This window comes from Vipera berus (genome assembly GCF_964194415.1).
Source record: "Vipera berus genome assembly, chromosome: 3".
In the NCBI taxonomy this organism is placed as follows: domain Eukaryota; kingdom Metazoa; phylum Chordata; class Lepidosauria; order Squamata; family Viperidae; genus Vipera; species Vipera berus.
The window spans coordinates 134,701,526-134,729,101 of NC_138204.1; the positions used below are offsets into that span (position 1 = coordinate 134,701,526).

Consider the following 27,576-nt stretch of genomic DNA (forward strand, 5'->3'; position numbering starts at 1 on the left):
ACTCTCAACTCATTAGGCCCACATCTGATTTACCCTGACCATCTTTGATTTAATAATGTTCAGATTAAATATAATGCTTGAGCAACTAAATGGCTAAGTGTTGTTTTTGAAATAGAGGACTGAATCACGCCATCTACCTTATTGCCAGTTGTATTAGTTGAACTCACCATAAAATAAACCATTTCATCCCCATTTTCTCTAAGTCAATGTACAAATAAATAGGCCACTTTTCAAAATGCCCGTCTAATTCTTAATCCTTAGCCATAAAAAACAACTGTATGACCTTAGCTGTCACTGTCTCTCTCAGCCCAACCCACCTCATAGGGTTGTTGCTGTTGTGAGGACAATAGGAGGATGAAAGTGTATTGGATGTGCTAACTGTCCTGAGTTTGGGGTCCTTGGGGCTCTTTGAGCTTGGTTGTTTTCTTGGAGACATTTCATTACCCAATGGGGGGGGGTGTAACATTATCAGTGTTAGATGATTCTACTAGCAGTGATGAAGTTATCTAGTTTAGATAATGAGACTTCTGAGAGAGAGAGAGAGAGAGAGAGAGAGAGAGAGAGAGAGAGAGAGAGAGAGAGAGAGAGAGAGAGAGAGAGGAACACCAGGGACCCATTACTTCAATTCTGAGCTATAAGTATTCTCTTTTATTGGTGCCCCAAGTTATTTATAAAAAAATAATAATAAAGGCAAGACTCAAGTAAATAAATAAATGAAATAAAATTCCTCACTACAAAATATATAACAGACAATTCACAGTGAGCCTAAATACAGTTTCTGCAAAAAAAATTATAAGTTAGGGAACAAACTTAGATCTTGTTACTTAGTAATCTTAAATTTATTGCACTTCAAAGCACGAATTCTTAAATTATTTCCCCAAATTTCATTATTACAGATTTTCCTCTAATAAAAGATATTTTAGCATGCATTTTCCTGATACTAGCATCATGTGATCCTGATAATTAGAGGTTCCTTGCAATAAACAAATCACCTTCTCTCCAGATCTCTTATTACAATATTTTTCTAGCACCAGATGGCCAAGATTTACCATCTTATCATCATAAACATATTTTTTTCAACTTGACTGGGTAAGGATGTTTTTTTAAAAAAAAACCATGTAGGAGAGAATGTTCCTTCTGCTGTCTAAGCAGCAGCAGCTGGATGAGCAGCAAGATCATTTATTATTTGAGCAGCAAGGCGTTTTGTCTCACTGGATTATGCTCTGTGATTATTATTGGTTGAGGACTAAGAACTTGTGAACAGAGGATTTTTTTGATCACTACATGTGAGAGTTATGACAGAGCATCTGCTGACAACTGTCTGGTTGGCTTGTAGCCATGAGGGACTGCGGTGTAGAAATCACCAGGGAAAAAGGTTGATTCTGAAGCTACTGAACCAAAGCAGGAACAAGAAAGTTGGTTAATTCAAGCTACACTTTCCTCACTATCTTTCATCGGATCATATATTGGAAAATACATTTACCAGGTATCTTTTTGCTATTTCTTTTGAAGAGAAGGCTTGACACTGGGCAATAGGCTTCTTCAAAAGCACAAGAATTATATGAAGCTAGCATCTCCAATAAGACAAATCCAGCAGCCATTTTGCAAGAGCTCAAGTATGCTTTTCAGGTTCCACTGGTATTATAAAGAACAGATTTCAAAAGAGGAAATAAAAACCCCATTATCTCTGGATATGCATGAATTTCCTTGTTTAGGTTTGTATTTTCTGCTGAAATGTATAGGCTATTTATAATAACTTTAAAATATATAGTCATGATCAAAACAGTTTTTAATGCCTAGCAAGCATTACATTTTTTGAGCCTGAAAGTTTGAACTTAGTCATTAGTCAGTTTAATTACTTTTTGAACAATGTAGTTATTTCTTACTCCTTCTTTTCCAATAACAACTTAATTCCAGTAACTGCATGGACGACATGTTAGGGAAAATCAGGGAGAGTTGACAGTAGAGGAATCCAACAGAGATATGCAATTGTTTTCATTTGGAAACCAGGCACCCTCCCCTCTGCCTCAGGAAAAACAATGTCCTCTAAAGAAGTAAAATAATTGAAACAAAGAATAGCTTAGTTTCTAGAACAGAACAAAAACATCAGAATAAGCTGCCTGCCTTGAAGCTTGTTCCAAAGAAACAGCTAGCACAAGTGTTAAAAGATACAAATACTGCAATATCAAATATAAGCATCAACTCACTGCAATAAACAAACCAACTAATGGACTAATTCTGGGTGCACAAGACCAAGTCTTAGGGACAAATGCATAAAAAGCCAGAATTGAGAAAACAGCAACAGACAATAAGTGCTGCCTATGCAAAGAAGCTGAAGAAACAGTGGACCACCTGGTAAGCTGCTGCAAGTAGATCACACAGACTGACTATAAGCAGCGGCATGACAAAGTAGCAACAATGGTACATTGAAAGATCTGCAAGAAATATCATTTGCCTGAAGGCAAAAACTGGTGGGATCATAAAACAGAGAAAGTCATAGAAAATGATACAGTTAAACTGCTCTGGGACTTCAGAATTCAAACAGACAAGCACCTGCAACATAATATCCTGGACTTAAAAATTGTTGATAAGAAAGACAAAAAAGTTTGGATAGTGGACGTGGCAGTGCCTGGAGACAGCAGAATAGACGAAAAAGAACTGGAGAAGATAACAAAATACAAAGACCTACAAATAGAAATAGAAAGACTGTGGCAAAGGCAAGCAAGGGTAGTACCAATAGTAATAGGGGCCTTGGGTGCAATCCCAAAGCAACTGGAGCACCACTTGAACACCATTGGCATTGACAAATTCGCCATTAGTCAATTGCAAAAGGCGGCCTTACTAGGAACTGCTTCCATCCTGCGACAATATCTATAATACCATCAAACATCCACATCTGCCTATCCCAGGTCCTTGGTAAGGACTCAATAGCTGGACAAAAATTCCAAATCCAGTCTGAACATCTGGCTGACTGTGCGATGATCAATAACAACAATAACAATAATAACAATAATAACAATAATAACAATAATAATAATAATAATAATAATAATAATAATAATAATAATAATAATAATAATAATAATAATAATAATAATAATAATAATATACTATCTTAATGGCTCATAGGTCCTTGGTCAGGACTTGAACTGTTAAGTTTTTACCAGTCCCAGACTGTGAATCAAACTGAATTATTATTATTATTATTGTTGTTGTTGTTGTTGTTGTTGTTGTTGTTGTTGTACAATCTAGAAAAATCTGATCTTGACCTTAGACATATTTGTCCTTCTCCAAGTCTCTTTATTTCTGTTCATTCATCAGTTCTATAATGAGCAAATTAGGGACCCTTTATCAGATTTTGTATTATCTCCTTCACCAATATTTCTATATCTGGAATTAAAATCATTAATCAAGTTTGGTTTACTAATTCATGTTTGCTTAGCATCCTTGATTTTCTTCTAATAGCTGTTTCTCCCACTCATTCTTTCTTTCTTTTTTTCTCCGAGGCTAATGATTTCTAGATGGATTCCTGCAATCCTTCTGCATTTGGTCTTAGAAATCAACCAGCCCTGTTGCACAGCCAGGACACTGCATTCTTCTCATTTACTATAGAAGTAATATACTCTATTCACAGGGAAGGAATACAGGAAAACAAAGCATTTAAAAAACAAAACAGCCAGGAAATGTGCTAAATATCCATTATAATCTATTTAAATCTCAGCTTGGTCTCATTACCTCAAATGTCTTTATGACAGTTGAATGACTGGGTTATTATTGCTAGTCATAAAACAAGACCGCCTGGATGAAGGCAGCATCCTTTGCCTATTTTTTGATGTGAGAAATATAAATAGATCCTTGTGAAAGAGGAGGAAAATAGCTCAGCAGCTGGAAGGGGAAAACGATGCTTATAACCACTCAGCCAGTAAGCAGAAGCACTTTTTAAATAAAATATAGTTAATGTTTACAAGTAATTGGGTGGCTAAGAAGAGCCAAGGATTCTAAAATCTGAGTAGATACTTAGATGTTAATAATTCTCAACATGGGTTGCTTAAATTGCTTTAAAATTCATGCCGTTAGACTTATTTTATTATAAGTATAGGTAGACTTTGACAGCACTGAAAAAAATGACTTATGGCAGTTATTCACACTTAGGACCATTGCAGCATCCCCATGTAATATAACTTACAGTAGTGGCCAAAATTGTGCAAAACCTTTAGGAAAAGTGTATTTTTGAGGTTTGATGGTTAATAACACCACTTTTTTGGGGGGGAGTAGTACCATAAAATTAGGGACGCGGTGGCTCAGTGGGTTAGGAGCTGAGCTTGTAGATCAGAAGGTCGGCAGTTTGGCAGGTCTAATCCCGAGTGCCGCGTAACAGAGTGAGCGCCTGTTACTCGTCCCAGCTTCTGCCAACCTAGCAGTTCGAAAGCACGTAAAAATGCAAGTAGAAAAATAGGGACCACTATGGTGGGGAGGTAACAGCGTTCTGTGCGCCTTTGGCATCTAGTCATGCCGGCCACATGACCACGGAGACGTCCTCAGACAAGCGCTGGCTCTTCGGCTTTGAAACGGAGATGAGCACCGGGCCCTAGAGTCGGAAACGACTAGCACACATGTGCGGGGGAACCTTTACCTTTACCATAACATTATATATCAATGGAAAGATAATTTAATCAAGAATGTAATGCAACAAAGTTCGTTCAATTATCTGCACTGTATTCTATGAAAAGTTATAGCCAAATAACCAGAAAACGGAAGCACAACTTGCTTAGGTTGATATCAGGTAGCTTTCCTTCATCTGATTGTAGCCAATGAGCATGAGTGTTTAGGAAGCCAATCAGGTGTCAGCTTGTTTTGGCAATGAGCCAATAGGATCACAGTAGGATTCAGTTATTGAAGCTGAGAGGAGGACATTTGTTAGCATATTATGTGATCACAATCAGGTTGGTTGGGGTTTTTGTGTGTGTGTTTGTATGTGTGTTCTTTCATTTAGTGAGCTTGTAAAACATAATAAAATTAAAGTAATGGTGCTAAGTGTTGACTGGTTGCCCAGAAAGTGATTCAAAATAGTATTATTAAGTGAACAAAGCTACAGTTATAAAGAAATTAGAAGAAAAATTGGTGGAAACTTAACCAAAGGTGGCATTTCTACTGTACACTTTTCCCAAAAGGTTTCCACAATTTTAGCCACTACTGTAATATATACAAATGCTAAACATAACCTTAACATTTGCTCAGTAGATCATTTTTAGCTACAGTATTTATAAAAAATAAGATACGGAAGGGCAAATGTCTCTTTAAATAGTTCAGGAGCATCCAAACCATTGCTAAACCAACTATGGCCAAAAAAACCCCTGTAAAATAAGAGACAACTCATTTAACAAGTGTCTCAGCAGTGGAAAGTTTGGGCTCAGTTGTGGCTATAAGCTGAGGACTACCCTTTTTGTTTAGAAAGGTAGTTTAATTCAGCGATGCAGAATCAACTGATAGTTTATCGGTCTTCCATGGAAGGTATCACAGAGTAATTGAGCTTGGAAACTTTTGTCTGAAAGAACTGCAATGTTGACCATATTTGCATGTGATTAAACCTACCTGAGAGTAGGAGTTAAAAATCTTTATGCATGTATAGATCGGTAAAAAAAGAAATGGCCTTATATGTGGGTTCTTAATTGTCATCATTTGTGAAAAATGTTTTGCGATGGACTCTAAGCCTCTGATGGATCATCTGAGAGAAGAGTAGCTATAGTTGTGATGATTTAGTTTTAATGCCTTCACTCTGCAGCACAACACTTTGTGCTGAAGCTGTTATACATATACTGTCTTTCTCCAAGCTATATAGTCTATTAGATCTTATAACATTTCAGTAACATCAAGGGAGAAAATAATCTGTGTACACTACAAATAAGAAGCATGTGGAAACGTTCAGGATGCAAAAGGAAATGATACCTAAATGAACATGGTACATAAAACAGGAATGCTTTCAGGATCCAATCTGGACCATTCAGCAGATCCAGAAGTTGAGTCTTGTGAGCTTTTGGCTTATGCTGGAGCCCATCCTCAGCCCATCCCTGAAGTTGGACTCCAGCATGAATCTGAAGGTTCAGAAGACTAAACCTCTTGTCCCAGGGACTGACCCAGATTGGATCCTGCAACATTATCCTCACACATGTATATTCACCCTCATTGATGAGAAATATTTTCATTCAAGTTCCATGTGGTTCAAGCAGGATTAAGGATTAAGGAAAGTTCATCAAATTCAAATTTAACAACACCTCCACCGTGAGATAATTATAACATTTTTAGTAGATTTTTCTTCCCTTAGAACTCAAAACATCACTTAGGGCCTCTCAGGTAATGCTTTCACCCAAAGACTTATCAGATCCAGATCTGCCAATAGGTCTAATGTGTCTCTGACTGAACCCTGGACTGTTGTTAGACCCTTGTTTCCTGATGGATTGTTTGGCAGGACCATCATAAATAAGTTATAGATTAAATTATTTATTATGAGAGAGAGAGAGAGAGAGAGAGAGAGAGAGAGAGAGAGAGAGAGAGAGAGAGAGAGAGAGAGAGAGAGAGAGAGAGAGAGAGAGAGAGAGTGGGAAAGGAATATGACCCACTGACCCAAAATCATCTCACAAGCATTGTGGTTGAACTCAGCAAGACTGGGTACATTGATTAAGAGAACAAATTTCCTTGAGTACAATATCTAAAACAAGATATTGAGTTTACATATTTTCCATAAATAAATAGTGAATGATCTTAAAAATCTCTTACACACTTTCTAGAAATATAGGAAAGGACCCTAAAACTCTCCATAGAAGCCACTGTAACTCCACAGAGGATAAACCATCTTCCATGAAACTACTGATTGAAAAGAATGTTGAGAAACTATTGACTGAAAAGAGGCAAATACATGTGCAAAGTTTGTGTCGTTTCCTCAAAATGCTTGCATTTATAATTACTTGCACATCCCATTGATATAATTGTAATTTTTGGTAGTATTGACAGACTAAAGTTTTTTGTTTGTTTGTTTGTTTAAGGCTGAGATAGAACTTCACAACTTTTTGAAATCTCTTTAAATGTAGTTATGATACAGTGCCAAGCAGGAAATGTAAAAGACCAGAAGGAGTTAATCTTGTACCTTGTACCCTGCTGATACTTTATATTTCAAATCCCATCAGCCTCTGTCAGCATTACTAAATTAAAGGAAATACTATATGGACATTCTGTTCCAGACATGTCAAACTCGTGATATCACATGACATCACGCAACGTATCAGGAGAGTTTGCCGGCAATGGGGTGGGCGCAGCTTCTGGATGATGCGTCCAGCCCATGGGCTGGCAATTTGACACCCCAGACTATTCTAACAAATCTTTTAAGCACCAGTTTGCCTTCTCCTGGTCTGAGATTTCTAATAAAGGCACTCTTCTTTCTTGACTGTGTCAAATAGTAATAGATAGTTGACAAAAGTATTTATTTCTGCTTCTAGTACACTACAAAGGATGCAATTATTTTTGAAACCTTAAACAATCTAAATGCTAAAGAGCAAAATCTTACACTGGGAAAATAAATGTGTCTGTGGGTCAGAAAATCTTGGTGATTAACTTAAAATGTTAAGCTAAGACTGGAATGCAATGAATTTGGCTTGTACTTGCCAAATTCTATTTTTATTAGTAGTAACTGTATTAGTTGTAGTAATATTCTTCAGAAGAGAAAGGGAAACTACAATAAATTGGTATGTCATTTTATCTAAGTATAATCAATAGACCTAATGTAATGATTTAGGTTTTCATCTTAATAATTTGCCCATCAAAAATAACATAAACCCAGAGGACCCTTTGACAAACATAAGCAATGCAGATGAAATCACAATTACTTTTAATGAACAACAGGCTAAAATTGTTATCAAACACCAAGGAAAATGGCACACCCCCTCCCTCTTGTTCCAATTTCAGTCATTCCCCTCCCAGCTTTCATTAGTTTTTAAAACATGGCGATATATTTGATTACAGATCACCTGCTGTCAAGTCTAATTAGACACTGCATTTGATGGTTAAAAAGAAAACTAATCCAGAAGTTTGGGAAGTGAAAAAATTAAGATTCCATGCTGAGATATTTGTGTCTATGAATAAAAGAAGACTTGTGGTAAAGTCTCATGCTAGATGGGCCATGCGACCTTAATGTTGTTTACTACAAACTGGGACAGTAGCAGTGGACTGTGAATATTGGCAACTTTTAACACTTTTTGTATCTAACCCTTTATTTTTATTTAGGCCAGGCCATTATTCTATGATATCTTTGATGGCCAAATGTTAATCAAAATAAAGTTGGTGTACATTTAAAATGCTATCATTAAATTAAAGTTTATCCAAAGTTAGGACACCTTTAGAATGTAGCTACCTAAATGCCTCCCTATTTATCTTGCAGCTTCTGGGTTCAGTATGATTTGTTTGTGCTAAATGTGCACGCTCACATTTCTACAATAATATTAGATATACAGTTGCTTATAAAATCTAGGTAAAATCCTGATGATTAGAATTGTTATTCTGGCTAACTTCAAAACAATAGACTTTTAGCAACCATCCGAATATTTGAAAATAAATAAAATTCATCCTTAGAAAGACGGAAATGCCACAAAAACTTTTCCAAACATTTTCAGCTAGTAATTTCAGTTATGAAGAGCATTGCTAAGAAATAGAAGTTATATGGGATTTTTAAAGCCACCAGATAACCATGAAAAAACTGCTACAATGGCCCAAAAACCAGTCAATTCTGCAAAACAGAACGGCCAATTAACTGCCAATGAGTTGATGATGAAATTGTACGTTCAATATTTTCCTACAAACAGAATTTGATATAACCTTGGTATGGTACAAAGTGAAACACATTTTTTTTCTCCAAATGTGATGCATATTTACTAATTTTGCACAGTTGTATATAAATTCAGAAGACAGGACTAAATATGTTTAGAAGACAAATTGCTGCAGTATTACTTTTTTCTTCTTTAAATTTATTAATAAGATAACTGATTCATTGGGTGAATAAATAGCTCAATGAAGACAATTTCACAGGGGTAAAAACTTCTGATCTCTCGGATTATTTTTTTATTTTTATTTTTTAATTTTAATTCCATTTATATCCCGCCCTTCTCTGAAGACTCAGGGCGGCTTACAAGCTTAGCAGTAGCCTTCATTCTATGTATATGCCTGCTTATTAGGGCTTTCACACACACCCCCAAGCGGCATTATTACAAAGTCAGCTTAATTGCCCCCAACAATCTGGGTCCTCATTTTACCTACCTCGGAAGGATGGAAGGCTGAGTCAACCTTGAGCCTGGTGGGACTCGAACCTGCACTAATTGCAGGCAGCTGGTGTTACTTAAGGAGGCGTTAGCCCACTGCTCCACCAAGGCTCTTCAGTGCTTTTTTTCTAAAAAAAAAAAGGTGCCGGAACTCAGAGGTGCTGTCACTGGGAATGATGCTGGCATCTTGCTATGATGTCGCTGCCCATCCTTTGCACCACCACCCCTGCAGCTTGGAGCCACATGCAGTGAGGATTCCGCTCCCCGTAGTTGCCACTCTGTGGCCCGTGCTGAGTCCCCATCCAGAGCTGCTCAAAACCCTGATCCAGAGATGTGTTCCTCGTGGCAGTGGTCTCTGGCACCAAACAGCTGATGGCCTCTGGCACCGGCACTCATTCACTTACTGCCCCATCACTTCCAAATGCAGTAAGTGAGTGAGCAAGCAAGTGGCGTTTGGAAGCGTTTGGAAGCGATGGGGCAGTAAGTGAGTGAGTGAATGAGCAAATGGCGTTTGGAAGCGTTGGGGCAGTAAGTGAGTGTGTGAACAAGCAAATGGCATTTGGAAGTGACGGGGCAGTAAGTGAGTGAGTGAATGAGCAAATGACATTTGGAAGCAATGGGGGAGTAAATGAGTGAGTGAGCAAGAGGCCTTTGAAAGAGATGGAGTGAGTGGGGGAGAGACTGAACGAGGTGCCTTTGAAAGAGACGGAGGAGTGAGAGTGACTGGAGGCTTTTGTGAGCAAAGTGTGATTGAGTGGGGGAGGGCTTTTGCGAGTGAAGGGTGAGAGAAAAAGGAAAAAGTGAGGGGGAGAAGGAAAAAAGAAAAGGCACTGACTTCAGACTTCCTCTATTATAGGAGTAGAAGGAAGCATTAACATTGAGCTTCAACTTTTTGCTTTTCTATAATATTATAAAATAGCCATTTCTATCACAATAAATGAATCTAACCAATAAAACCCAAAATACCCCCCTTTTATAGTCATCAGGTTTTTGACACCTTGTTAAGCACTGGTGGTACTTGAATATTGTCATGTTCTAAAAGTGGTACAATTTCTGAAAAGATTGAAAAGCCTAAATTGTTTATTGCCATCCTATTTGCAAATAATATCTTACTTACCTAGTTGAGATGGTGTAGTTTGGCAGCAGGGAGAGGTGCAAAGTTCCTGCCTTTGCTGCAGACAACTTGCCTGGGCAACATTTGCTGGCCAGGTCTTTTGGCACGCTCAGCAGCAATTCCTATTGGCTTTGAAAGCCAATAGGCCAGGCGTCGGCAACCTTGGCTCTTTTATGACTCGTGGACTTCAACTCCCAGAAGATGTTACATAACATAACATCAACTGGAAGATGTTAAACTGTCCTTATGTTTCTTTCCTTCCCAAAAATTGTGTTAATGAGTCCTCTCTGAGCTCTGCTGATCAGCTTGTTCTGGATTGTTTTGCTGCAAAACGGAATGGTTTGCAAGTTGTAGTTGAGACAGCCCATCTCATTTTAGATGTATCACATGTAATTGAAGATTGTAATTAGTTGTGTGGGCACGTTCAGCAAGTGTGATGTATTTGTGCTGGCATTTCTAGGCCTCTTTCCAACCACATCCAGAAAAATTTGTAACAAACATTGGAATTCTCAAGGCCATGTTTAGTATTTCCCAGAGATCTGTTACTGGAAGGAAAAATCAATCCCTCCTGTGTTACTGATCCCAGAGAAGCATTTGCATGTATGCAGGTATCCTTAGGGTGCCATAGTTATGGATGAGAAATATTGGTTGCAAAGTTGGCATTTCTGGATGTAATACAGATATTTTGGACTTATTTTTGTTTCTTTGAATGTTTGATATTTTTTAAAAGACATATGCTACTGACTACGCTTATGCACATATGTAACATCTTTTGCTAGGATTAATGACCACTGCTTGTCCAGAATGTGAAAAGTGAAAGATTGTGACTAAACAAAATTTTAGTGTACAGATAATACCACCAGAAATTATTTTAACCTTTTTAATAAATGTTGTTATTGATGTTAAGCTCACCATGGAAAACATCATATATCGTTATGTATATACTAGGTTAATTATTTAAAGACTGAAGTGCAACATAACTAGATTCCAAATAATCTATTTTTCAAAACACACAACAGTCCAAACAGTAAAAGTAAAGTCCAAATTAAGAATATTTCATTCTTAATAATTTCTTAATTTAAAGTGGTTTAGTTGCAATAGATGGTTATAGATTCAAAATAGTTTTCAAGAGTATTTATAAAAGATACTATTTTTTTTCTAGCCTCAGCTAAATTAGGCATATTACATTGAGAAAAATGTTTCTCATTTCTTTCATGTTACCTTTATTGATTTCATTGCAGAAATGTTAACATAGGAAATAGGTTATTTTATTTTGCAAAAGACAGAAACAGATGAAAAATGTGAGGTTCTTTCCTGTTGGCTTTTTTGAATTAGCTGTTTTAGATTCTAAAAGTTTAGTTCCTAAAGAAGTAACCTTGTAAATAATTTTAATGTCCTCCTCTAGTGCAGGGTAGGCAACCTTGGCTCTTTTATGACTCAAGGACTTCAACTCCCAGAATTCCTGAGCCAGCATGGCTCAGCTTGGAAACCTCTCTCTTTCCCCTCAGCATGGCTGGCTCAGGATTTCTGGGAGTTGAAGTCCATGAGTCATAAAAAAGAGCCAAGATTGCCTATCCCTGCAATAGGCTTTCGAAAACCAATAGAGGGAGCTTTTTTTTCTTTTTTGCAAAAAAAAAAAAAAGGTGCCGGAATGCCCTTCTGAGCATTCTATGAGAAAAAAGGCCTGCTTCTCTTCATTCTTCAACTTCTCTTCATTCATGGTAATATACAATTTAGCTAGGTACCTACATTTTTGCATGCAACTATACATAAAAAGCTAGCTACCACCACCATAATGAACTCAGTAATCATTTATATGGAAATGACAGGTCAGAAAAACAGAGTATTTATGCAAAGTAAAATCAGTAGTACTCTTCCTTATTCTAGAAGCAAGTGATTAAGCAGGTACCTCAATAGCACCTACCATTGTCCAAGCACCAGCATTTTAATTTGTATCATGTATTTAAAAAAAAGAAAAGGAAAAGAAAAAAAATGAAGAGAGGTGGAATGAACTTTCAAAGTTCATGTCTGAGGATGAGAATTGTTTTAAATATTACTCACCTACTGGTGACATTTCAGGGACACTGGCAATGTAAGGCCCATCAAGGAATTTTGGTTCATTATCATTAATGTCCTGCACTTTGATGATGAACTCTGATTCAGGCTCCAATGGCTTCCTCGTTTCAATGTCTACTGCTTGAGCACGTAGGGTATAGAAAGGCTTCTCTTCACGATCAAGGCTCTTTATGGCATGAATGTCCCCTGTAGTTTCATCAATGGTAAATACTGTACCAGCTCCATCTCCTGATAATGTATACTTAACACTTCCCACTCCCTTGTCCAAGTCAGAATGAAGCTTAACAGCAGAAAAAGAAAAGGGCAAAATAATTAATAGAACAATTCCTGGATGGAAGAATAGCAATTTTTAACTAAATTATTAAATCACAAAGATCTCTCTCTCTCTCTCTCTCTCTCTCTCTCTCTCTCTCTCTCTCTCTCTCTCTCTCTCTCTCTCTCTCTCTCTCTCTCTCTCTCTCTCTCTCTCCTCTCTCCCTCTCTCCCTCTCTCTCTCTCTCTCTCTGTCTTTCTTTCTCTCTCTCTTTACATTGCTTTTAAAGACATGGGTATTTGGATGACAAGTGTATTGTTGGCTCACAGTTTGCAAAACATCAGAATACTAGTATTTAAATGTGTATAATTTATATATTTATTAACATGACTTTGCAAGGCAAAAATGCAGTAATTTTGGAAACATCAATAAGAATATATTTCTTTTGTTCGTATTTCATGAAGAGGAAGAAATACATGGATTTAGTTTCGAGTTAATGACATTGTATATGCACGTACAGGACATTCAAATTAGTAACATTTCCATTATTTGATTTCAGTCTCATACATTTCCTTGAATAGGAAATTCATGAGGTGTCAGGAGAACACTTCTAATATGCATAAGCACAACTATACTTCCTGCATTGATTTATAAGCATTCTTAACACTCCAGACTGCTCTTAATTTTATACCAAAGAAGGTTTTTAAATCTGGGCTTCCTTTCATAATTTCAATATTCTGGTAATGATAAAATAGTGACCTTTAACTTATGTATATTTGTTGTCATTCCTGCTCTGATGTAAGGCTTTTGGTTGTAATTTTTACATGTAAAAATGGTTGGTTGATAATGGCAGTGACTTCAGTGTTATCTCAGGAAGCTACTGAGTTTTACACTGATGTTCTGCTGTAGATTTGCAGTTGATCAACCTTATCATTTAAACTGTAAATGTCGTCTCAGCGCTTTTTTCAGTTTTTGATATATCAGTTTAAATGCTTTTCAGCAGCCCTGGATTATGGCCCAATATATTTCCAGGTTTCAGTATCTGTCAAAGATTGTAGAAATATGGATTGAGACTGTCAAATCCATCACACAGGATTTCTGTTCATCTGTTTTCCCTTGTATGTAAGTGGCAATGAAGATAAAGTGCTACATACTAGGTAGCAGAGATTGCTTCCAGCGCAGGGTTTTTTCAGTTCAGGGGATTTTTTGTGTGATCACCATATTTCATTCACAGAATTTTAGTGTGCACAAGTGAAATCATAATTATATTTCATTTGCAACCCTCCTATATTTTCTTACACTTAAAACTTTTTTATTATGTTTATTTATTTATTCATATCAGGAGCCTCACAATTAAAATAAGACATACCATACAGCATTAGAGCTTCTGCACCAAAGACAAAGTTCTTGTGTGACTAATCACACATGACCAAATAAAGTTTCTACTCTACTCTACTCTACTCTACTCTACTCTACTCTACTCTACTCTACTCTACTCTGCTCTGCTCTGCTCTGTTCTGTTCTGTTCTGTTCTGTTCATAAAATAAAAGTTTAAAATATGTACAAGTTAAACAAATCTTGCCCAGAAATTAAATTGCTAAATATTAATTGTGTTCTGTCGCACAGCCATGAGGCCTTCAAGTGTACACCGATCAGGAGACAAAGGGCAGGTATACATATGTGTGGATGTCTGCATGTCAATCACAAAGGCCAGGTAGCCCCATTCATTCAGAATGTCTCTGGATCTTCTTGTACCCATGCACAGTCTGTTCAATGATTTGCGTACTTTCCAGCTTTCTCCAGACCCGGGTGCCCACTCCTCCATTGGTTCCATCAAGTATTGATTCTTTATACAGTAGCTTTCCACAGGTCCACTCTGCTTTCAAATTCTTCAAAATCTTCCATTGACCTAAAGAAGCTTTTCTTGGATTTAAATCTTTGATGAGATTTAAGGTTGTGGGCCATAGAGACGGTGTTGTCTAGATATTGATGATTTGAGCCTCCCTCTGTATGCTGTTGCTTCTCTGCAAAGAGAAGGCAGGGCAATGCCAGCTAGCTGGTAGATCTTATCTAGAGGTGTAGGTTTTTAAGGCATCCAGTAATAATTCTGCTAGTTTCATTCAGAGCAACATCTACTCTCTCAGCGTGTGCTGATTTACACCAGACAGCAGGCATATTCGCCTGCCAAGTAGCAAAGAGCTAAAGCTGTTGTCTTAAGGACCCTTTGTTTGGCACCCTAGGTAGAGCTCATTAATTTCCCAAGGATGTTATTCTTTCACTGACCTTCAGTTTATTCTTGGCACAGTACTGCTTAAATGTTAAGGCCCTATCCAAAGTGACCCCTAAATATTAAAACCTGCAGCAATGCTCCAATAACATCTCTTTCCATATAATCTTCCTAGTAGCCTTCTCATTGTGAAAAAAAGATAGAAAATAATAGAAAATCTAATCAGGAGAAGATGAAGAAGGTTCAGAATGGCTTTTGACTGGTAGTACTAGACATGAACCCTTTAGAAGCACTTAGGCCATAAAGCCTTGTTATGATGCATAGTTAGAAGCAGGCTTCAACATAAATATTTCATATTTGATTTTTTAAAGATATACACTGTCTTTTCAACCAACAATTTTATGGATGGTTTACAGTAATAAAAAAAAAACAATGCATAAAAATAAAGCATGCTGGCTAAGAGTCACATTTTGTGGATATGAAATGAAGAAGATATAACTGCTTTGAATTTTCTGCATGGAATGTGGTTTCCTGCAAAAGCAACCTTGATCAAATTGCCTTGAAGGGAAGGTTAAATACAGTTGACTCTTACTTTCAAACCGGTAATTGGTGTTATCAGATACTGCCTGAACCATTTGATCAGTAATAAATGATTGAAAACCTATACATAGTACTGAGTCAGGCTTTACTTATTTTTCATCTTTATGGTAATTATTGCTACTATTTATAGATGAATTCTACAGTGGTTTCACTCTATGTAGTAAAGAACAATCATTTATAGGAACTAATAAAGTACTTTATAAAGGGTTAATTTTATTGCAATTAGAAAAAAAATCTACCTCCTGTTATATAAAAATGTATTTGGTATAGGGGTGGAAGGGGCTAATGAAAAGATAATATTTCATAGAAACTACTTTTGTGTAATGTTTTCTGGATATAATTTAATTAATTCAAAGATACCTCTGACTTACACTTTTAAGGAATGTTTTTAAAGCTATATTAAATTAAAAAATGTCCAAAAATATTTTAAAAATATGTTGTGTTGTGTTAAAATAAATCTTTTTTTCATTAAAAGAGTTTTATACATGGAATCTATAATGAAATATAGAGTTTAAGTTATTTCTTGATTTAAATTGATTTTTTTCTTCCATCGTATTTATCCTCTCCTTGAAATTTCTTAGAGCAAGATCTGTATGGAACTAGGCCTATGAAAATAACCAAGACAGATTCAATAATTCTATTATCAACACTGATGCGACAAAACCTTGAAGGTCAAGTAAAGAGGCAGTGGTTTGGATGGTCCTGAACTATTTAAAGAGCCATTTGCCCCTCAGAACCTTATTATTTATAAATAGATAAAAATGATCCACTGATAATATTTTAACATTATGTTTAGCATATGCAAGTATTAAATTAAATTAAATTAAATTAAATTAAATAGAATGGTATTGCTTTTTGTATCTTCCTCAAAAATTAAAATACTGGAATAGAAACTGTGTATACGCGCATATATGCGCGGATACACATATGCAAGCAGAACATATGTGCATGCACTTTCACATATTCAAGTAAGGAAACCTGGCATTTTCATTTCAAAGACTAGCAATGATTGGAAATGCTATACTGAAATTCTGGACGACCACCAGACAAGCAAAGGGAAAACAAAATCAGAGGTCAAGAAGATTTAAATCACTGTCCTGGTTCCAAAAGTGCTTCGTGACAATATCCTGGTTTTGTAGCTTTGTGCTTACCATGTTCATGTTTTATCAAATCATAATAATATATAATCCTAACTGGTCTAGATCACTTAGTAGCTAGTATGAAAAACTGCTGCAATATACAAAAGCCAAATGGTACGAAAAAGAAAAACAACCCTGCATATCAGGTGATGAATAATATGCAGACAGAAGTAACAGAAGGTAGGAGGGGAAATATCTTCACACAAACACACTGATGCACAACACACAGCACTCTTTACTCAGCTGCAAAATAGTAGCAGATTCTACATTACTTGATTGCTCTAGAATAGATTTAAAGATTGGCAGCTGAATAAGCATTAAATTTTACATTTCCACTGAAGGGCTCAAGTGTGAAAATGTCACATCCATTCTGATTGTCAACATAATCCTAAGAATTTAAATTACTGCATGAGCTTCTTGACTGAGAGGAAATTTGAACTCAGAACTCAAACACTCTGATCATTACAGAAACTTGGCAGGATGAAACCCACAAATGGAAGACACAGCTAGAGGGATTTAAATTATTTAAAAGAAACAGACCAAATGAAAGAGGATGTAGAGTTGCTCTCTATATAAGAAACAACTACATCTCTACAGAAATAGAGCACAACAATGATGAAAACTTATATTGACCCAATGATGTATTTGGGTCAATATAAAAGGGGAAAAAATGACATTGCCAGAGGTGTATACTACAGGCCACCCAACCAAACAGAGGAAATAGATGACTTTTTGCTAGTCAGTTAACTAAGGTATGTAGGAAGCACATCCCAATAGTAATGGGGGACTTTAATTACCTTGACATCAGCTGGGAGACAAACTCTGCACCAAGTGGAAGATCAAACAGATTCCTGACAAACCTAGCAGACAGCTTTGTCTCCCAAACAGTGGAGAAGGGAACTAGGGGATCAGCTATATTGGACTTAATTCTCACTAACAGAGATGAAATGATAGAAGGTGTTGAAGCCACAGGAAACTTGGGGGACAGTGATCATGAAATATTGGAATTCAACATTATGCAAGAACAAGCAACAGAACATAATCAAACTAGACTCTTGGACTTTAAGAGAGCTAATTTAAATAAACCTAGAGAGAGCTTGGGAAGGATTCCATGAATGAGAATCCTCAAGGGGAAAACAACTCAAGAAGCTTGGGAAATTTTGAAAAAAATATAAAAGCCCAGTCTAGCACAATACCAAAGAACAAGAAAAATAACAGCTCTCAAAAGAAACCAGCTCTCTGATAAATTGAAAAACAAAAAGGACAAGCATAAAAAGTGAAAAAAGGGGCACATAACTAAGGCAGAATATCAGAAAATAGCCTGAGCCTGCAAAGATGAAGTGAGGAAAGCTAAGGCTCAAACTGAACTAAGGCTTGTGACAAAAATAAAAAATGACAAAAAAAGCTTTTTTCAATATGTAAAAAACAAGAAAAAAATTAAGGAAATGATTGGTCCATTAGTAGGAGAAAGTGGCAAGAAGGTGACAAGCAACAGGGAGAAAGCAGAACTACTCACCTCATTTTTTGCATCCGTCTTTACACAAGGGGAAAATATAGTCCAACAGTCAAAACCAGTACCAGAAAAAAACATATTAGAAACACAAATTAAGATAGGCAAGAAAATGGTAAGTGACCACCTGTTCACCCTAGATGAGTTCAAATCACCATGACCAGTTGGATTACACCCCAAGGTTCTGAAGGAACTGGAAGATGTGATTTCAGAACCACTGAACTATATCTTTCAAAGACCCTGGAGCACTGGGGAACTACCAGAGGACTGGAAAAGATCCGATATAGTTCCCATCTTAAAAAAAAAGAAAAAAAAATGGACCCAGGAAACTACAGACCTATCAGCCTGACCTTAATACCTGGGAAAATTCTGGAAAACATAATCAAGAAATGAATCAGTGAACACCTAGAGGCAAGCAAAGTTATTACTAAAAGCCAACATGGGTTTGTCAAAATCAGATCATGCCAGACAAATCTTATTGCATTCTTTGACCAAGTGACAAAATTACTGGACCTGAGGAATGCTGTGGATATAATTTACTTGGAGTTCAGTAAGGCATTTGATAAAATAGGGCACAACCTACTACTTGATAAGATAGAAAAAATATGGGTTAGACAGCATCACCACCAGATGGATTTGTAGCTGGCTGACTGGCCATACTCAGCATGTGGTCCTCAGTGGAACTGCAGCTACATGGACCAAAGTGTGCAGTGGGGTGCCCCAGGGCTCTGTTCTGGACCCTGTGCTCTTCAACATCTTCATCAATGATTTGGATGAAGGGATACATGGGAACTCATCAAATTTGCAGATGACACCAAGCTGGCAGGAATAGCCCAAACTCCAGAAGATAGACTTAAGATACAGAAGGATCTTGACAGACTTGAACATTGGGCGCTATCTAACAAAATGAAATTCAATGGTGAAAAAAGTAAGATTCTACATTTAGGCAAGAAAAAACAAATGCACAGGTATAGCATAGGTGATACCTTGCTCAATAGTAGTAACTGTGAGAGGGATCTCAGAGTCCTAGTGGACAATCACCTAAATATGAGCCAACAGTGTGCTGCAGCTGCCAAAAAAGCCAACACAGTGCTAGGCTGCATTAACAGAGAGATAGAATCATGATCATACAAAGTATTAATGCCACTTTACAATGCCTTGGTAAGGCCACACCTGGAATACTGCATCCAGTTTTGGTCACCACAATGTAAAAAAGATGTTCAGACTCTAGAAAAAGTACAGAAGTAGAGCAACAAACATATAAGGAATGGTTGCTGCAATTGGGTATGCCTAGTTTAATGTCTAGTTTGGCAGGTCAAATCTCAAGTGCCGCGTAACAGAGTGAGCGCCTGTTACTCGTCCCAGCTTCTGCCAACCTAGCAGTTCGAAAGCACGTAAAAATGCAAGTAGAAAAATAGGGACCACTACGGTGGGAAGGTAACAGCGTTCCGTGCGCCTTTGGCGTCTAGTCATGCCGGCCACATGACCACGGAGATGTCCTTGGACAAATGCTGGCTCTTCGGCTTTGAAACAGAGATGAGCACCGGCCCCTAGAGTCAGAAATGACTAGCACGCATGTGCAGGGGAACCTTTACCTTTACCTAGTTTAATGAAGAGAAGAGGGGACATGATAGCAGTGTTCCAATATCTCAGGGGCTGCCACAAAGAAGAGGGACTCAAGTTATTCTCCAAAGCACCTGAGGGAAAGATAAGAATGGATGGAAACTAATCAAAGAGAGAAGCAACCTAGAACCAAGGTGAAATTTCCTCATAGCTAGAACAATTAATCAGTGAAACAACCTGCCTCCAGAAGTTGTGAATGCTCCTACTCTGGAAGTTTTTAAGAAGAGACTGGACAACCACTTGTCTGAAATGGTATAGTGTTCCCTGCCTAACTAAGAGGTTGGACTACTGTAGAAAACCTTCAAGGTCCTTTCCAACTTTTTATTATTATTGTTATTGTTATTGTTATTATTATTATTCACACTTGCTGTACTATTTATTTTTAATTGATTTCATATAGTACAAGCGATGCCAGTTGTTCCATTTTTTAAAAAAATCTTGCACATAAGCTGTTAGAAGTGGGTGAGACAACATAACTATTGAAATAAGAAATAAAAAAAATGTAAAAAAAAATGGATACAAGAAATACAGGGAATGAAGTATTAAAGAAATAGAAGCATATATTTTAAAGGTTATTTATTTATGTCATATTCACTTGAATCGTATAGAGCAGGTGTCTTCAAACTTGGCCCTTTTATGACTTGTGGACTTCAACTCCCAGAATTCCTCAGCCAGCGTACCTGGCTGAGGAATCCTGGGAATTGAAGTCCACAAGTCATGAAAGGGCCAAGTTTGAAGACCCCTGGTATAGAGACATATAGAGTATGTTAATTTCAGTTATTCAGTCTTTAAATTCCCCCCATTCTAACATCACTGTGAAGATTTTAAAAAAGATTACAGAATTAAATGTATGTATGCAATTTTGGAAATGTTTTTCCTGATATCAATATTTTATTAAAAGATTTGCCCATGTGTAGAAAATAATTTAACAATCACACACAGGCATTTTTCTGTGCTTTTATTTATTTGGAAATGATCTGAAAACTCTACAACATGAGTTTAAAAACATGAGATATGGGTTTGTGAAATGAATCAAATTTAGGAAAATTAAAATTGAAATACAAACCAATAAAACAAAATTTTAAAAAATCCAAGAAACCCTTAAAAACATTCTGCTATGGTTTTCTCAGTTTGCTTTTGAACTTTTATTATTTCTAACATTTTATTGCAATTCAAATACTATTTTTTTGCATGTGTTGAAAATCTATTGCCTCTTTAACATGCAGCAAAGCATGTATTACACTTCCAGCTTCAAAGTTAGGTCTCAATCTTTTTTCCAAAAATAACTTGGAAATGAAATTCTATGGATGGGAAAAACTATCTCTACCTTTCTATGATACTGTGCACAGTTCCTCCAACCCACCTCAAGGAATCAATGACCGTAAAACTAAGAAATATAGGAATCCTGTTGGCCTCTTAAAGAATTTTACATATTAGAGCCATAATATTTTATTTCTTTCCTTCATTTTTGATTATTTATATTTTATTATGTTAGTGCTTTATCTAATCTACTCAGTTTGGGGGTGCTTCATCACTGGAGGTTTTTAAGAAAAGTCTGAAATAGTATAGGACAGTGATGATGAAACTTTTAGAGACCGAGTGCCCAAACTGCAACCCAAAACCCACTTATGTATTATCGAGTGCTGGGTGGGCATGGCCCTTTGGGTGGGCGTGGCCCTTTGGGTGGGTGTGGCCAATTGGGTGAGCACGGCTACAGTGGTAGCTGCAGACTGGGTGGGACTAAAAAGTTCAATCAATCAATTCCAACTTTGCAAGAACTTTTTTTCCCCACCAGAAGTTGATTAATTGAACCTTTTTTGGGGGGTACGTGGCGGCAGAGGCCTAAAGGGAAAAGGTTTTATAAAACCCAGCTGAAGGCCTAGGACTGGGGCAACGGCGCGCATGCCCACAGAGAGGGGTCTGTGTGCCACCTGTGGCACCCGTGCCATAGGTTCGCCATCATGGGTATAGGGTCTTCTGCTTGAGCAGGGGGTTGGACTCTTAAATTACTCTTAAAAAATAAGTTTTTCACTGATTGATTAGTATTATCAGTGAAAAAATATCAGTATACAAGACAGACCATATACTCTCTTTTTATTTTTTTATTTATTCAACCTGCATCCAGAAATATATTGAGGGAAGCTGTGTTAGAAGAGGATAAGCATTAAAATTGAATGAAAAACATAAATAACCTGTGCTATGCTGATAACACTACTCTGATAGCTGAAAATGCAAATGTATGAAAGCTCTAATGAAAGTCAAGCAAGACAAAGAAAAAAATGGTACTAAAATTAAATGTAAATAAAACCAAACTAATGACAGCATATGGAGCAAGCCAACCTTAGAACTGACAATGAAGATACAGAAGTGAGAGATAGCTTTTGCTTTTTAGGATCAGCTCAACAGTAAAGGAACCAGCAATCAAGAAATATGCCATAGACTAGCATTTGCTAGAATAATAATGAAAGCCTTGGGAAAAGATATTCAGATGTTAGGATATACAAACATGAGAATTGTGCAGGCAATTTTTTCCCTGTTATACTCCATGAAGAAGAAAGTTGGGTTGGATTCGAAGAAGCAGGTGTGTTTTTTTTTAAGTATTGACAGATTTGAATTTTGGCTTTTAAGAAGATTCCTGAGAATACCAGATAGTCAAGAAGACAAAACAAATGCATTATGAAACAAATCCATTCAGATTTCTCACGGAAAGTGTAAATGACCACATTCAGATTATCATAATTTGGAGGAATTACACTAAGACATTATACCAAGACAGTATAACAGAATTGGAAGGGACCTGGGAGGTCTTCTAATCCAATCCCCGACTGAAGCAGAAGACCTTATACCATTCCTGATAAATGGCTGTCCAATCTCTTCTTAAAAACCTCCAGTGATGGAGCACCCACAGCTTTTGGAGGGAGCCCTTTCCACTGATTAATTTCTCCCACTTTCAGGAAATGTCTCCTTAATTTTAGGTTGGATCTCTCTCAAGGATCCTATAACGCTGGCAAAAGTGGAAGAAAGGAAAACAAGACCACTAGCTGCAAAGTAGATGGACTTGATTATAGCAGTGATAGGTGCTTTGCTGGAAGACCTGAAGAGCCAGGAGTTCATGGACTATCTATACGGTCAGCAAGATTTAATACCAACTTAATGACACTTAATCAATGGGCCAGAGTAAGATGAGTCAAACGTTTTAGATAATTTGGAGGGGAAAAAAATAAAAATAACAGCTTTGGTACTCTGAGGATTTTGAGATTGGTTTTGCTTACATAGGAGTCAAGTACTAAAAGAATAACAGTGCTATACAATTATACACAGTTGAGAGTTTGGTAAACAGTAGGAGACAGAGGTGAGGAAAACCAGCAGAATGTCCATGGGGAGTGAAAAAACAAACAAACAAGTAAATCCTTAAGCTTTGCTTAGAATATCATTACATACTTCTACTAGAATCTTGAATGTTTGTCCCACTGACAAGGTGTGTGCTGTTAACCTATTTCAGAAAGTCAATACACTGGGAAAACAGCATAAAGGGATTGAAAAATGCATGACACTATCTCCAGAATTGATTTTCCATGTGCTTTGAGTACTGCTCATTGAACAGTATCTTCTATCAAGAAATGTGTAATTTGAAATGAAAATGGTAGATTCTTTATTCACTCTTTCACTTTGTTTTGGTTTGTGATAGCAAATAAAACACCATAATAACCAATACAAATTTACATTTCTCATTTAATTGTCACACACTATATGAGCACTCCAGTGCTATAAGCTAATAGAGGTTTGTTGTGATAAAATTCCAAATAAATGTTTATTAAGCACTTTGAACTGACTTAGAAATGGTTGTGGCTTGCCATTTTATTAGCCATGGTGCTGCATTAAAGTCAATAAAGAGATGTAATCTTCGTTAGAAAGTCTGCTAAAACTGAATAATATTATCCTGAAACTATTTGCTCTGTATGTGTGACATATCTTGTATTAAAGTAAAATCAACTCAGAGATTACACAAGAGTAGTTCTGGGCAGAAATCATATCAATTAGTGTCTTGTATAATTAAAACTGCCAAGGATCTCTGTCACAGATGTTCATAACTTTCAACACCTTGCCATGCCCAAATAAGGAAACATATTAAAATGTCATGAGGCAAAATGGCTTTTTCATCTTTGTTTCTGGGCATGGCGAAACAGGGCTTGTGTCATGAAATAATAATTCTCTCTCTCTCTCTCTCTCTCTCTCTCTCTCTCTCTCTCTCTCTCTCTCTCTCTCTCTCTCTCTCTCTCTCTCTCTCTCTCTCTCTCTCTCTCTCTCTCTCTCTCTCTCTCTCAGTGTGTGTGTGTGTGTGTGTGTGTGTGTGTGTATAGTTACTTCCCCTGATCTTTGCAGATGTTTATGTTGCCCTGTCCTTAAAAAAAATAAAAAATGAATTTCCATTGAATTCAAAGCCAATGTTTCTTTGCTGTTGTTTTCTGTATGCTGTTGTGTATATTTTAAAGGGGGAAGGAACAATTTATACCAACTTATGAATTCTTTATAGTTGTCATGGCATAGATAAATTGAAAAGCTTTGTCAAATGACAGTAGTTACCAAGCTTCCCTGCCACAGAAGAATCATCTACGCAAGTGTGGAGAATATAGTTGACAATAATGGAAAATATTCTGCACATCACTGTTGATTGCTTTCTTCCCCATGGAGAAAAATAAGAATAGTTGACACTGTCTCTAGTATGTCAAATAAAACAAAGTTCGATACGAAGTAAGCAAAGCAGTGTTATTTTGTAGACAATGAATAATGAATTTATCTATCTCTTTCTTTTTCCTGTTTATATAAGTACTGGAAACTTCTGGAAAGATTTATAAATTGATTTTTATTTTACTGCATAATACCTACAGTAATCTGATGCAATACTTGCCATATTTAGCAAATGTGGCATATGAATTCTGTAACCTACTTCATAAATTGGTATAGAATACTTGTTTCATTAATTAACCTCGATGCTGATGCACTTTGCTCATTTTTGGTAAAGAAAGTGGAGTCAAAATAAAGTGTGTGTTTGATTAATCAGATAATTAACCTTAATAACTAATGGAGCTTGACACTGTCATTAATTTATTACGCTGTTCACTTAGCCTCTAAACGTAGAGTATATTGGCCAAAGGTACATTACCATTTCATGTAGCTTTTAACAATGAAACACAAACACTTTCTAGTACAGATGTGTTATCTTTTCATACAGTGCATTTCATTCTCAACAGAAGTGGTGCTCAAGAAGTTACAATGCAAATATGACCTCTTATGGGAACAGCTCTTTCTTTGAGACAGTAGCCTCTGGAGAGTTTAGAGCTCTGGGGGATGAGTGAATAGCCATCTTGCTCAGTGCTTTTAAAAGGACACTGGATTCACATGTACTTCCTTTTCTAATCACTATTGGAAATAGCTTGTTAGCTGCTTTTCATCTATTAAGAACCTTCAGCTATGGCTGAACCTAGATCAGGGGTCTTCAAACTTGTCCCTTTTATGACTTGTGGACTTCGACTACCAGAATTCCTCAGTCAGCATGTCACATCAGCTAGTAATTGGATTTCATGTAAACTATTTTTTATTAATCAATGTATACATGTTCCAGTTACTGATTCTATGCCAAACATCAGAGAATATTTGCATGTTTTTAACCCAGTGTGTGGGGGATGAGTTATCTAAATCAGATTGGTCATGCTATAATTAATGTAACAAAACAGAGAAATCCAGTAATTTATTTCAATTGATTTGTGATTTCTAATTAGTCTCAAATCTGCATTTTAAAGATTCTAGATGTAGCAAGGGCAGTTTGTGAATGATGGAAAAAAGAATGAATGAAGTATAGACTTTTAGAACGCTGTATACAGAACACCGAATTGGGCAATTATCAAGTGTATGCTAATAAAAAAATATATGATGCTACCAGTGATAATGTTTCAATTTAGGTGGGCTTATATAACTGAAAAATTTGACCTTTGCAATTTCCTGTTATGACCAAATGAGGATAATATAGTTGGTAATTACCAGCATTTACATTTCTCTGAATGCAGCAAGACACTTTTGGATAGTTATATGTAAGAAAAGACATTTAGAACAATATGTTTCATAAGTATTTCATAGATATAAAATATATTACAGAGGAAAAACACAACTTATAATAATAGCACATTAAGGTTTATGGGTGTATCAATGATTAATCTTTTGAGAAATCTTTATTATGAAATAGAAGCTATTGTGAGAATTCAGAGGGAAAGACTGACCAAATTTACCCAGTGGTCTTCTATAGTGATTAGTGGATCTGAAATCTGGATATCCTGAGTTCCAGTCCAATCACTACCATACTAGCAATATCTGCACACTTAGAGAACTTACAATTGGAGGCAAAGACATGAAGGTGAGCTCAAAAATTTCATCCTTGAGTCCTACAAGCTGAAGCAGAAAAAAACCTTAAATATTTTTGATGGACTTTTCTGATGTCATCTCTGTCTTATCCAGTGCTTTTTTTGTCAAAGAAAAAGGTGCCGGAACTCACACGTTATACAACCTGCCTTGCCTACCCTACAAGGTTCCATCCAAAAAAGGTGCCGGAACTCCGTTCTGAGCGTTCTATGAGAAAAAAAGCCCTGGTCTTATCTTATTCTACTGCAGAATTGCTTTCCAATATGCAAGAGGTGACTTCTTTCTTCTCCCAAAACAAATATTACTATATGGACAATCCAAGATAACTCAGTGATGATGCTAGTGTTGATTAATGTTTTTTTTTTTCACCAGTAGGTGATGATGGGTGGGAGGCAAAAGAAACCTAGGAAATCTACCATTTGTTACCCTCAGATTGCCCCACAAAAACATGTGAAAAGGCCAGCACAGCCACAGATGGCAGCTCTATTTATGCCAATATACTTTCCTGCCAACTCAAGATCAGGCAGAATTGTTCCTCATGTTGTGAGGAAGAGAGAGAGAGAGAGAGAGAGAGAGAGAGAGAGAGAGAGAGAGAGAGAGAGAATGTTTGTGTAGAACAGGGGGTCTTCAAACTTGGCCCTTTTATGACTTGTGGAATTCAAATCCCAGAATTCCTCAGCCAGCATGCCTGGCTGAGGAATTCTGGGAGTTGAAGTCCACAAGTCATAAAAGGGCCAAGTTTGAACACCCCTGGTATAGAAAGAAGACTGACAAATTTATCATTGAGGATAACCACATTTCAGTGAGAATAAAGACCAAAGTTTTAAAACCAATATCAGCAAATAACAATGAGAGAAGGAGCTGAAAAAAGTGAGAAAACAAAGCTTGACTTCTTCAAATTGTGTATTTGGAGTTAGTTGATAAGCATTTGATTGGCTGCAAGAAAAATCAATCAAGCAGTCTGGAACAAATAAAGGCAGACTGCTCCTTTGAGGCAATAATTGGCAAACAGCAAATGTGAGATGCCATATGAGAAGATGAGGTATTAAAAAAAACACTGGTTATGCCTGCCCTAGTTAAGAGAAGCAGAAAGGTGAAAAGAAAAAAGAAAAGACATAATGGACAAATTTACCCATACGTATTTGAGAAAAGTATGTGTAACTTATGCCTGTATGTGCAATGTGAATTTGGCCTTAGAGTGGCACACTGGGAGTTGTACTTCAAAAGGTAGCATAAAATTATTTTACAAGTGCTTCTAGTTTTTCCTGGCATAGGAAAGTGGTGCTGGGGAACTGTTTAACTTACGTCCATTGGATTC

At 36.7% G+C, this 27,576-nt stretch overlaps 1 protein-coding gene across 2 annotated transcripts in view; it reads right to left on the minus strand.

Moving 5' to 3' along the window:
- CDH12 (cadherin 12) overlaps positions 1-27,576 on the minus strand; it is a gene marked incomplete at its 3' end in the record, with an annotated part of 162,084 nt that overhangs the window by 87,181 nt on the left and 47,327 nt on the right. For both annotated transcript variants that reach the window (XM_081325119.1, XM_081325118.1), the window contains exon 2: positions 12,478-12,772. In XM_081325119.1, coding sequence (XP_081181245.1) covers positions 12,478-12,772 — 295 coding nt within the window. The remainder of the gene's footprint in view (positions 1-12,477; positions 12,773-27,576) is intronic.